Raw genomic sequence first — 13,031 nt, 5'->3', positions numbered from 1 at the left:
TGTGCCAGTTTTATGTAACTATTCTTGGTGTAAAATTCTTCACCATCCTGCGAGAATGACTATGTAGTGGTGAACCAGTTAAGACCATTCTTCTATATGGCAAATGCAAAACAGATACTGAAAACAACTGTTTGTCAAAAAAAAACAACTGTTTTAATTTCCAGTTGATCGTGCTTGCTGCAGTTGAAAATCTTTTACTAAATTCTACGCAGTGACAAAGAGGATAACAAAGACCAAACTGTTCTACCTTTTGAGCTAAAGGGAGAATGCCAGGAGCTTCATTCAGCCAAGTTAAATAAGACCCAGATAGATACTGACAGTCATACAAAGTAAGATTGAAAGTAAGCTTGCCTTCGAAACATTAATTATCACAACTCTTAATTTGCAAAATCTGTAACGTGAGACAAACCAATGCTTCCGTGAAAAATGGTAAAGGTTTTGAAATCACTGATCATCTCCTCCCATTTTATTCACATCCAAAAAGAGAAGCTATTTCTGAATCTGAGGTTAGCCTAAACTGTTCATTAAAATAAGAGTCAACTTGATGGCAGATGTTGAGGTGTTAGCTTGATTCCGTCTTGAGCCTTTGAGCCACATTAAGTATTTTGGCTAATAAGAGTCACAAGGCTTCACTTGTAACTCGTCTGTCTCAATATTTTACCCTTTTGGCTGAAGAGTTTATGTGAAGAAGCCTGAAAAGGAAACCAGTGTGAAAGCCATGGGTTGCACGGCAATCCTCTGCTCCCAGAGGAATTTCATATGGTTGTGATGAGAGGAATGCCATACACAGACCTGCTTTCATATGGGAAACCCTGTCTGTAAACAGAAATGCAATGAAAGAATTGCCAGCCTGCATTAGCTGAATATAATTTGTTATGCATATATACAAGAAGGTGTTATTTGAGATGGAAGTAGCTTTATTGAAGAAACAACCCTCGAATTATACTTGCTCTGTATTAGATGAGTTCTATATATTAGGCAAACATATCTTTGTTTTATATAATTGTGAAGATTAACCATTTTATTATCACAAGATCATAATCTAGATACCCCAGGAGGAACTGAGAAGATTATTTTTGACTGCACAAGTTAAGAACAGATCCATTATTCCTGTAACTTAATGCAAAAAGAGCAGTGCCATTCTCAGAAGAATTAACGGAACTGTTTCTTTATCTCTCCAAGAATTGAAGAATGAAGACCTTTGCTTCTGTAGTATTGTTGGGACTTTTAATCTTGGAGGCTGTTTTTGCTGCCCCTATGAAGAATGAGGAGAAAGCAAAGAAATTGAAACAGATACAATTATTACCTGATGATCATTTTGAAGAACTTGATTATGTGAATCAGGATCCAGGGAATTTCTATAACAATGAGGACGAGCTGATTATTAACGACCCACTGGTAATGGTTTTAACTTTTCCAAGGCCAAATGATCTGTTGCATGCTCTTTTTAACTTTGAAAAACATTAAGTTCAACAATTTTAACTAAAATATGTTATGCAATAAGAGGGCTTTGTCACTGTATCTAATAAATATACCTTTTCTTGAGACTGATATTGGCAATAACTTGTAGGAAATATTTTATAAATTGTCCTGTGTTGGTGTTGTTTATAAGCTTGCCTCGGTTCCAGTGGTTATGCATCCCCTAAGGGATAGATGGTTAGACCAGATGAGCCATTCAGTGTTAAAGGCTAGTCTCAACTATTGAATCACATTTCTCCTAGAATGTCATGTAGAACTGTGTCTTACTAACTCCTGTGAATATATTGTGTGGGAATGATGGAATTATTTTTTTCATTCACGATAAACAAATAGCCATGATGTCATAGAAAAGTAAATACTATAACATGTGACGGTACTACTGCCCAGCAACTATTTTGGACCATTTAGATAGCAATGGCACTTTTGAACAATTATATAATACACTGTACAAATAATTGTAGACTATTAGTGTCACGTTTAACCGTTATGTTATTTCAGAAACTTTTCCTAACAAACTGAGTAGATTGCTGACTCTTGTGCTTGCCTTAACTACAAGCCTGATTTCAACAGTTTGGTTCTGGAATGCGACCTTTATGACCAGCATGATGGGACTCAATGCTAATGAGCCAAAGGCGGCAGAGTTCAGTTCACAGCCCATGTAGAGTCCAGGAATTACAGACAGTCAGACGTCCCTGCCTTACAGGCTGTCAATTAACCATGCCCAACCCAAACTCCTACAGTTACGGACACACTGGAAAATAGTGAAAGTTTATCATGCATATGTATCAGAAAAAAAAGTTAAAATGAGCCATTCACTTCTGACAGGTGGCTGCATGGGATGTTTGATAAACTATAGATTATAGCTTAGAAATGTCATCTTGGGGTGGAGAAATAGAGTGCTTGGTGCTTCCATGTTGTAGGTTGTTCCAAGCAAAACAAAATTATATCAAAAGAAGTGTTTATGATTATTTTTGAAACTCAATTATAAAATATTCTAACTTGTGCAATAAACATGACCATGATTACACTCTCATTGGCAAGCACTGCAACTTCTGTTAACATGGATCAACATTAGGTGGCAATATTCATTTGCAAAGATATTTATGCAATTGTAGTCGGAACATAGTGATGCTGAGTACACTCAGAACAACATGACTAATAAATTTAAATGATTCTGTCTCTTATTGTGCTCTTCACATAATATGTAAAACTCCAAGGCATTATCACTATTACGATGTAAAAAAAACATGTAAACTTTCAAATTTGCATATATTTGAAATCCTGAATCAATGGGGACTGGGATTAAATAACGAGAAATGGCAGGAAGATTCTCCGGCTATCAAGGAAAACACTATTTCTAGGAACAACTCAGCCACTCAAACAAACATACATACATCAGAGAATCAACAAATCACTATACCAGTCTTCCATCATTTGAGGCTTGCTCTGCAACACATTCCATACCAAAATATGGCATGATAAGAGGTCATATTTTACTAATAAATGAATTATAGGGTCCAAGTTTCTTCCTATATAACAAGATGACCACAAATCATACTGACATTCCTTTTTAACATCACTGTAAGCAGTCCAAATCCAAAACCTGAGCTAAGACACAATCTATGAGACAGAACAAAGTCACCAATGTAGTGGGAAATTATAAACTTTGAAAACAAACCAACAAAATGATAAACCATTGGGCCTCAAACATCAAATTCAACAAACTAAATGACAGTGACAATTCCCCTTTCGCTAATCTTGTATGTTGAGAAACACAATAACTTTCTAGAGCAAAAACATTATAAATTATAAACTTTGTAAACCTGACCAAGCGCATGACTAATAACAAAAAGGATTTGCATTTTCATAGTGCCTTTTGTGATCTCAGGATGTTCCAAAGCACTTAACAACCAATTAAGCAGAATCATAAAATGGTTACAACACAGAAGGATGCCAATTGGCCCATTATGTCCATGCTGGCTCTCTGCAACAGTACAATCGTAAAATACTTTTGAAATGCAGTCACTGTTGCAATGTAAAAAATGTGGCAGCGAATTTGCATAAAACTAGCAACATAATAATGACCCGGTAATTTGTTTTGGGTGTTGATTGTGGGGTAAGCATTGATCAGGACACCAGAGACAACTCTTGTGCTCTTTGAAATTACCCAATAGGACCTTTTCCGTTCACCTGAGAAGGCAAACAGAGCCTCAGTTTAGCTTTCCAAACAAAAAGCAACACCTCCAACTGGGCAGCACTTCCTCCATACGGAACTGGAGTGTCAGTCTAGCTTTCTGTACTGAAGTGGAATCTGAACTCATAACTTTTTGATGTATAGACAAGAATTTACTGCATGTTTGCCAAGGCTGACACACCCTATATAAGACAGAGCAAAATGCCACAAAATGTTTCAAACTTAGAAACCACTGATCCTAATGAAACATTATTATTTCTAACACAACTGAAGAAGTCATATGGACTCAAAATGTTAACTCTGTCTTTCTCTCCACAGATGCTGTCAGACCTGCTGAGTTTTTCCAGCATTTTTTGTTTTTGTTTCAGATTTCCAGCATCCGCAGTATTTTGCTTTTATATTATTATTTTTAACCCTGCAGACACGGGTGGGACATTTAACATAAACACCTACCGAAGCAGTCTAATGGCACAAATACATTCTGAATTTCTCTCTGTTCTACTTTTAGTACACTGATTAACATGTTGGTTTCATTTTGCTGACTGTATTATTGTCACAACAGTTGTTTAACTTAAAACAGATTAACAATTCTATTAAAATAGCACAAAAGGGAATTTAATATCAATGCTTTAACCAATATTAATTCACGTTGCAAAGCTGAAATGAAACCGACTGAAGATTAATACAAAAGTCCACACCAATTTATTATTAATTTTGACATAGTTTGAAAATAGGGGGATAAAAAGTTTTGAAAGTGTTTTCTTTCTTACTTGATAACTCACCTTTCAATTAAAGTGTGTTGAAATTTCAAAAACGCTTCCTCAAAAATATCCACACCCACAATGGCACCACATCCCCTCGTGCAACTTCACCCTCCAAGCTCCAGTCTCAAACTGACACTGTAACAATGAGCAGAACTAAATCACCTCAGCCCATACCAAATGTATCACCCGCTAACTATGCTAGGTGCTCCTCAAAACTGGTGGCACACTAATAGAAAATCATTCAATTAAATTAAAAATAAATCAATATTTATTGTATGTACCAGTTTTGCAAAGGGTTGGGAACAAGTGTGATTTTTAAAATAAAAGCAGATCTGTATAATATAAAGAATATGGTCCTGCAATGTTGGTGAACTGTGTGACTGACACCACTCAGTGTGCTTTTTCTCATAAACCACAGCCTTCCAACAAGCATTCATTGTATAATTGAAGAGTGATAAAATCACTGATAGTCATTTGCTAGTACAGAACTTGAGTATTGTTGAAAAAAAGAGACATTTTTTGTTGAAGCTTTTTGTCTTGCCTCATCAGGACAACTCGTAAGAAAATGCCAATGTTAGGGGAGATAGCAAATTTATACTGTAATGAGAAGAGAGTGCTGATTGGTTGGCAAGTGGACTCTGATTGGTAAAGACATCGCCATGGAGAATGCACCAGTTGATAGTGACTGACAGTTAACTGTCAAACATTGCTTCAAATTTAAACCAGGCAGCTTGACTCCAATTAGTCAAGACATTGCCTTGCGGAATGAACCAGCGAATGGCTTTCACTTGTGTTGTTTAGCTGAACCGGGCATAATGTGTGTGCATGTTCTTTCTGTCTGTAAAAAACAGGGCTGCGTGTATGTAGCTTCCGGTACATGCAAATGCACCACACTGCATTTCAGCAACAATCACTTTCATTGATTCATTATTTACCTGTCATGGTGAGGAAGCTGGTCTTGTGGGTTGAGTCCCTGCCTGTAAGCCAGAAGCTCTAGGTTTGAGTCCTAAACCAGGATTTGATGGCCAAGGAAGGTGTGTTCATAACCTGGTTAAACAGGTTGATTATCAACCTGCAAATCCTTACAATATGCCTGGGGCAGGCAGTAAGAGCAGGAGAGTCTCCTAAACCGCTGGGCTTGATGTAGAGTGGTGCCCCTCAAGCTATAGCCTTTGGCAACCTACTCCAGGAAAAACTAGCCATGGAAACAGTATGTGTTTTGTCTGTTTCATGCATCAATGGATGTGGGAAGCTTCCAAGTCTGATTCTTATAGTGCTTGGAATTGCTGAAATTAAACTAACTCGTATTCTTATCAACAAAAAGCATGCTTTAACTTAGTGCTAGCACCCCCACCACTCTCACCCACAACTCTGTCTCAGAAGATCAATGGTTCAAGTCCCATTCTCCAGTTTTAAGTGTAGAATGTAGGCTGCCACTTCAGTGCACTACCGAGAGAATCATTTGGATGATAAACTAATGCTCCATCTGTCCTCTCAGGTGGATGTATAAAATCCCTATTAGGGGGTCCTGGTCAATATTTATCCCTGCCCTGTCATTACTAAACTACTTTATGTGGTCATTAATTTTGTTGCAGTTTGTGAGAACACACAGCCTGGCTTGATGTAGTAGCATCATGAACCACGTGCTTAAAATACTTGACTAAAGTTTTAGAAATTTATACTTTATAGTTTAGAAACTTTAGAAGTTTATAGTTTGGTTTTCTTAAATAATCTAGTCTTGTATAAGTATCCAAGTCAAGACCAATTTTATCTTGTTATTGAAGTTACATGACCTTAGCAAGGAAATGTTCTCCTTTCCCTAGCTGTCGCATTTTACCGATCTCAAATAGTAGCCTAAACTCTGACTATGGGAAATTAATCCCAAGTAGCAAAATACTTTTTTTTTAGTACTGCTAGGGACTTGGGAAGCTTATGGGTAAAGAATCATCCCAGAGGGACTAAAGCAAATGAAGCAGCATTCTCTTCCAGAGGAAGGATAAGATTAGGGACTTACTGCACAAGTACTGTAAGCAGTAAACAATACGAATTTTCCATTAATAACGACAACATATAGGGCAGGATCTTTAGGTCGGTGAGCGGGGGGCAGGGCCAGCTCACCAACGCGTAAAATGATGTGGGATGATGTTGGGCAGAACTCCTGACGTCACCCTGTGTCATTTCCATTTTCAGATTGGCGGGGGCGCAGCCAAATCAGCTGTGCACCTACTGACCTGTCAACGGCATGGAGGCCATTTAACAAGTCATTAACCTAATTAATGGACCTGTCCTCCAACCTTAGGGTTGGCAGGCAGGCCAGGAGCCCTGGCGGGCTTCAGAAAAAGCATGAAACCTCATCCACAGGTGGGATGAGGTTTCATGAGGGTTTTAAAATTTTTAATAAAGGTTTGAGTTTAAGTGATGGACATGTCCCAACTCATGTGACAGTGTCACATGAGGGGACATGTCATGGAAATTTTTAAAACATTTACATTAAAAGTTTTAATTCTGAGCAGATCTCCCTGAGGGAGCTCTTAGCCTCAGGGAGATCAGTGCACTCTTTCGCACGCATGCGTGAAAGAGCACACTGCCGGCTGAGGGAATCCCCTCCTCCTACCCGCACAGGGAGTACATAGCGTTTCCTGGTGGACATCACGCTGGGTGGACCTTAATTGGCCTGCCCACGTAAAATGGCTGCGCACCCCCGATCGGGGGCGCCGATCAGAGGCACTCCCATCCGTGCCCGCTTCTGCACTTCCCCCCCGATGGGGGGGAAAATTCTTCCCATAGTTACTTTTTGACTGCTGTTCAATGTCTATATTTACAGATGTTTACATGAAACCTGGGCACTGCAGTTTTTGAAATGATCAGAATCACATTGTTAAGGGAAGGCTGGCTCAATCCAAATCTGTCCTGTGGTGGCAGATCTCAGCCAAAGTGATTGTCAGGGCACAAATTGGTATCAGCGCCCTGGGCTATGGGTGTGAAAATTGGTCAGGCTTTCTTGCTCCTGATCACATTCACAGGCATCTGCTGGTAGTGAATGTGTATGTGGATCCAGTGGAATCAGGAACATCAGCAGGCAATTTGTTTTTTTTTTCATTTATAGGATGGGAGCATTGCTGGCAAGGCCAGCTTAAGAAGGTGGTGGTGAGTCACCTCCTTGAATTCAACTTGTGCTGGGCCATTTCAGAGAAAAGCTGAGTGAACCATAGTGGGTCCATAGAGTCACCTATAGGGAAGACCAGATAAGGACTTCAAATTTGCTTCCTTAAAGGAGGCACCTTCTTGATCCTCTGTGGTCCACCTACTGTCAGTACAAACACAGGACTATTAGGAAAGGAGTTCCAGGATTTGGGCCTAGCAACAGTGAAGGAATGGCAATATAGTTCCAAGTCAGGATGGTGTGTGGATTAGAGGGGAATATGCAGATGGTGGTGTTCCCATGTGTCTGCTGCCCTTGGCCTTCTAGGTGGTAGATATCACGGGTTTGGAAGGTGTTGTTGAAGGAGCCTTGGCGAATTGCTGCAGTGCATCTTGTAGATGGTACACACTGCTGCTACTGTTCATCAACCATGGAGTGAGTAAATGTTTAAAGTGGTGGATTGGGTGCCAATCAAGCAAGCTGCTTTGTAACGGCATGATAATCGTTAATGCAATGCCAATCAATCTCTCTAGCCCAGAAAGTGTGATACCTCATTCCTTAAGGTTGTGCATTGTTTTAGGAAATTATGAAACCATCAAATTTTAAATTAAAAGATTCTGGGCGGTATTTTGCAGCCCTTCCCACCAGCAGGATATTCCAGTCCTGCTGAAGTGAATGGAAGTTTGACTGGCATCTGCCACTGGGGGGGCCAGAAAATTTCGGCTTTTGCCTTACTTTTCTTTCTGCCTCCTTCTTTTCTCCTAATTTTTCACTCCCTTTCTTTATTTGTCTTTCCGTACCTGATTATTACACCAAATCATTCGAAATCACCCTCCATCTCAATCTGTTCTGTTTATTTTTCAATTCTTTGATCTCATTGGTTGAGCAGATACGCTCTTGGTCCCATTGATGAACAAGATCTCCGATATCCTGCTGTCCTCCCCAGGTGGATGTTCAGCTTGCATTTCCAGCAACTTCTGGGCAAAAGATATGAGAACCTAACTAATGGAGAAATATCTCAAGATACGGTGCTCCGGCAAATTTTGGCCCAATATCCTGCGTTATGTGCTGCCAAGGTGTGACTACTTTAACAGTTGTGTTTTGTGTGCCTCACCATTCTGTTGGATTACAGCTGAAGTAATTTTCCAGCAATAACATCGCAATATCAGAATGCTTTCTTTTAAAAATAGCTGATGAACAGCTTGCCATCAGCTTGCCATGCGGAGTGCGGGCATTAAATTTATTTTGCTCAGAACAGAAAGCCACAAAAAAGACATCCCTTGCCTTGGACTGATGCTGGATGAAAGTAACTGCTTCCATTGTAAAATGTGCCCATGAGAGAAAAAAAAATTACAGGCTGAATAATTTGTGAAATAGGATAACACAGAGACAATTTTGATTTCTGGGATGAAAGTGTTAATTATCTTTATGAGGAAAGGTTGAGCAGGTTGGGCCTATATTCATTGGCGTTTAGAAGAATGAGAGGTGATCTTATTGAAACGTATAAGATCCTGAGGGGACTTAGCAGTGTAGATACTGAGAGGATGTTTCCTCTCGTGAGGGAATCTAGCACTAGGGAGCACAGTTTAAAAATAAGGGCCAGGGTTTTCCCATTGGCAAGCTGGAGGCTGGGGCCTGCTCACCAATGCGTAAAATGATGCATGGTGATTTTGGGTGGAAATCCCAACGTCACTGTGCCCCATTTAAATTTTCAGGTAGGCAGGGGCTCAGCAAAATCAGCTGTGCACCCACCAACCTGTCAATGGCCAATTGAGGCCATTGACAGTCATTTAAGTAATTAATGGACCTGCTTGTTCAACCTTAAGGTTGGCGAGCAGGCCAGGAGCCCTGGCGGGCATTAGAAAAAGCATGAAACCTCATCCAAGGGCGGGATGAGGTTTCATGTAGGCTTTTAAAAATTTAATTAAAGTGTTGTTAAAAGTTATGGACATGTCCCAACTCATGTGACACTATCACATGAGGGGACATGTCATGGATTTTTTTGTTTTCTATTTTTATTTATTTTTAATATTTTTTACAGTGGGGACGATCTCCCTGAGGCAGCACTTAGCCTCAGGGAGATGATTGCGCTCTTTCATGCACATGCACTCTTGGTTTTAGGGATTCCCCCCTTCCCACACAGGGAGTGCACAGTGCTTCCCTGAGGACGTCAAGTAAAATGGAGCCTGCCCCCAATTGGGGACGCCGATCGGAGGTGCGCCTTCACGCGCCCGCTCTTCAACTTACTCCCCAACAGGGGAAAATTCCAAGGGTTCTCCATTTAAGATGGAGATGAGGAGGGATTTCTTCTCTCAGAGGGTGGTTAATCTTCGGAATTGTCTTCCCCAAAGAGCAGTGGTAGTCATTGGGTCAGTGAATATACTCAAGGCTGAGTTAGATTTTTGATTGACAAGGGAGTTAAGGGTTATGGGGAACAGGCAAGAAAGTGATGTTAAGGCCACAATCAGGTTAGCCATGATCTTATTGAACAGCAGAGCAGACTCGATGGGCTGAATGGGCTATATCTGCTCCTATTTCTTATGCTCTTAATGGTGTCAATAGTCATAAAAGGGCAACAGGTCACAGCCAGGGAATTACAGACCCATTAGCTTGATTTCAGTTTTGTTAAGTTGTTGAAGGGATCATTACGGCCAACTGGACAGAAAAGAGGCTTTTTGGAGGCTTTCAGCATGGCTACAAGAAAAGGTCACTCCTCATCAGTCTAGTCAAATTTTTTGAGGAAATTCCTAGGTTGGTGGATGTAGTAGACAGGCTGGCTGATAATCTATATTTCATCTGCTGAAAAGCTTTGGACAATGTATCATGCGATAGGTTACTTAGTAAGATAGGGCTTTGTGAGATTGGTGAGCGGATTTTGGTAAAAACAAAAAAACTGCGGATGCTGGAAATCCAAAACAAAAACAGAATTACCTGGAAAAACTCAGCAGGTCTGGCAGCATCGGCGGAGAAGAAAAGAGTTGACGTTTCGAGTCCTCATGACCCTTCGACAGAGTTCTGTCGAAGGGTCATGAGGACTCAAAACGTCAACTCTTTTCTTCTCCGCCGATGCTGCCAGACCTGCTGAGTTTTTCCAGGTAATTCTGTTTTTGTTTTGAGCGGATTTTGGGTTGGATAAGGAATTGGTTGCATTCTCGTAATTGAAAGTTGTTAACGGTTTTACATGGGCACCAATTATTAGTGGAGTTTCTCAGGGATTGATGTTTTTGGATGATCTGGATGAAGGCATAGATTTTCAGATGATGCAAAGATTTGAGCGGATGTTAGATGAGAAAAACAAGCAGATCTAATTACGTTGGAGAAATTAGTCTGGGTCTGGTGGGAAACATACTGCTGTTGTGGACGGGGGAGTTTTGGGTAACTTACGGTTGACCATGCCTTGTTTTTAAAATTCCTGTCCTATTGTCAAATCCCTTCTCAGTCTCTACTGCCCGATCTCCATGAGCTCCTTCAGCCCTACAACCCTTCAACCCTCTAAAATAAAAGCGCTCCTCTTTTTCTGTCTTCTTGCACATCCCCAATTTTAATTGCTCCACCATTGGAGGCTGTGCCTTCAGCTGATTGGGGCCTAAGCTCTGGAATTCCCACCCGAAACCACTCCACCTCTCTTTTATTTCTTTAAGGATGTTACTTAAATCCCAACTCATTGGCCAAACTTTTGTTAGGCTGTCCCAATACCTCCTTATGTAGCTCCATGCCTAATTTTGATTGGTAACATACTTACAAAGTGCTTTGGGACATTTTACCATGTAGAAGGTGCTAAATAAATAATTGTTGTTGCTGTTTAATTTTTGCTGTGGGGCCACTATGAGCAAATAGCAATAGACTGTGGACTCCTGAGATCAAATCATGTGACTTGGCTCGCAATCAAATAGTACTATATGCTTTGGCAAGCAGCATCCCAGTTTATTTTATTGATTGCTTGTTGCATTATCTAAACAAACAGGAATTGGCTACCTAAGCATGGGAGTTATCCACAGCTTACCCACAGTTACCCACAAAGTATTTGAAAATATATTTCTCTGAGTTTTTAAGGATGCCTGTCTCTAAGGAATTGGGTTTAAAACTGCGTCCTTGGTCATTAGTAGTTCTGAATTATCTCCTGGGATGGCCCCTCAGATTTATATGATTAGGAATATAAAAGTAGGTAAGTTTTGCTGCAGATGTACAAGGCCTTGGTGAGACCACATCTGGACATCTGGAATACTGGGCTGAATTTTCCCCCCATTGGGGTGGAGGGGGTTGTGCGGGGGCAGGCAGGAGCAAGTGTGAACCCGATTGGTGCCCCCAATTGGGTGTGCACTGCCATTTTATGTCAGCGGGCCAATTAAGGCCCGCTCAGCGTGATGCTTGCCCGGAAGCGCTGTGCGGGCAGGGGGGATTCCCTGAATCCGGGCCTGGGCTCTTTCGCGCAAGTGCGCAAAAGAGCGCAGAAATCTCCCTGAGGCACCTCTGTGCCTCATGGAGATTTGTTTAAGATTCAAACATTTAAATAAAGAATTGAAAATATTTTAAGACATGTCCCCTAATGTGACAGTCACATGAGCTGGGACTTGTCAAGGAACATTAATTTAAAAATTTATTTAATTTATAAACACTTCATGAAACTTCATTCCGCTTGTAGATGAGATTCCATGAAAAATGCAAAGACCGCCTGGGCTCCTCGCCTGCCCACCAACCTTAAAGTTGGACGGGCAGCTCATTTAATTGATTTAATTAGTTTTAAACAGGACCTAATAGACCTTTGACAGTTCGGCAGGCACACAGCTTGGTCGGCTACGTGCCCGCCAAACAGAAAATCTAAATGATGCGCGGTGATGTCAGGACGCCTGCCCAACGTCACCGCGCATCATTTTACGTGTTGGCCAGCGGGCCCCGCCCCCTAATCGCCAGCCGGAAAACTCTCCCCACTGTGTAGAGTCTTGGTCCTCATTAGACCCCCCACCCACTTTGAGGAGCTGCCATTGCGCTGACTGGTAAGGATGTGGACCGTGCCTGCGGTGACAGTGAAGTCGGCTGCTCACGCCCATGTGAGGATCCTGCACCACATCATCCCTCTCTCAACGCAACTGTGAGTGCTCTCTCTACTGCTGTTGACTCTGCTGCCATGCACTAATTATTTCTACAGGGGTTAACAGGGAGCTCTGCCAAGTGACTGACGCTATCAGCCAGCCAGTCCCTCAGCTCCATTCAGGTCCTCACCTCCAGTGAACAGAACACCTCCTCCAGTGAAGAGCTGGAAATAAGAAGCCTGGAGGACCCATTATAGCGCTTACCCATACCCTCCACCAGCGCAGAGACACACACCTCAGTGGGACCTAGATCTAGAGCAGGCTTGGGTTCACAATCTGCTGGTCACCACATGGACACGTGTCCGAAGCAGGAGGAGGCAGGTTTAGCCCAGCTCCCCAGCAGTCCTCTGAGGGCTGCTGGG

The 13,031-nt window shown here is 41.5% G+C and overlaps 1 protein-coding gene across 1 annotated transcript in view; it reads left to right on the top strand.

The window, feature by feature from the left end:
- Positions 1 to 1,191: 1,191 nt before the first annotated feature.
- Positions 1,192 to 13,031, top strand: part of LOC121293076 (epiphycan-like) — a 38,560-nt gene continuing 26,720 nt past the window's right edge. Inside the window, exon 1 of the mRNA XM_041215671.1 lies at positions 1,192 to 1,398. Coding sequence (XP_041071605.1) covers positions 1,192 to 1,398 — 207 coding nt within the window. The remainder of the gene's footprint in view (positions 1,399 to 13,031) is intronic.

The sequence above is a fragment of the Carcharodon carcharias genome, chromosome 21 (genome assembly GCF_017639515.1).
Source record: "Carcharodon carcharias isolate sCarCar2 chromosome 21, sCarCar2.pri, whole genome shotgun sequence".
NCBI lineage: Eukaryota > Metazoa > Chordata > Chondrichthyes > Lamniformes > Lamnidae > Carcharodon > Carcharodon carcharias.
The sequence above is the reverse complement of the archived record's forward strand: the minus strand, read 5'-3'. Positions and strand labels throughout refer to the sequence as shown.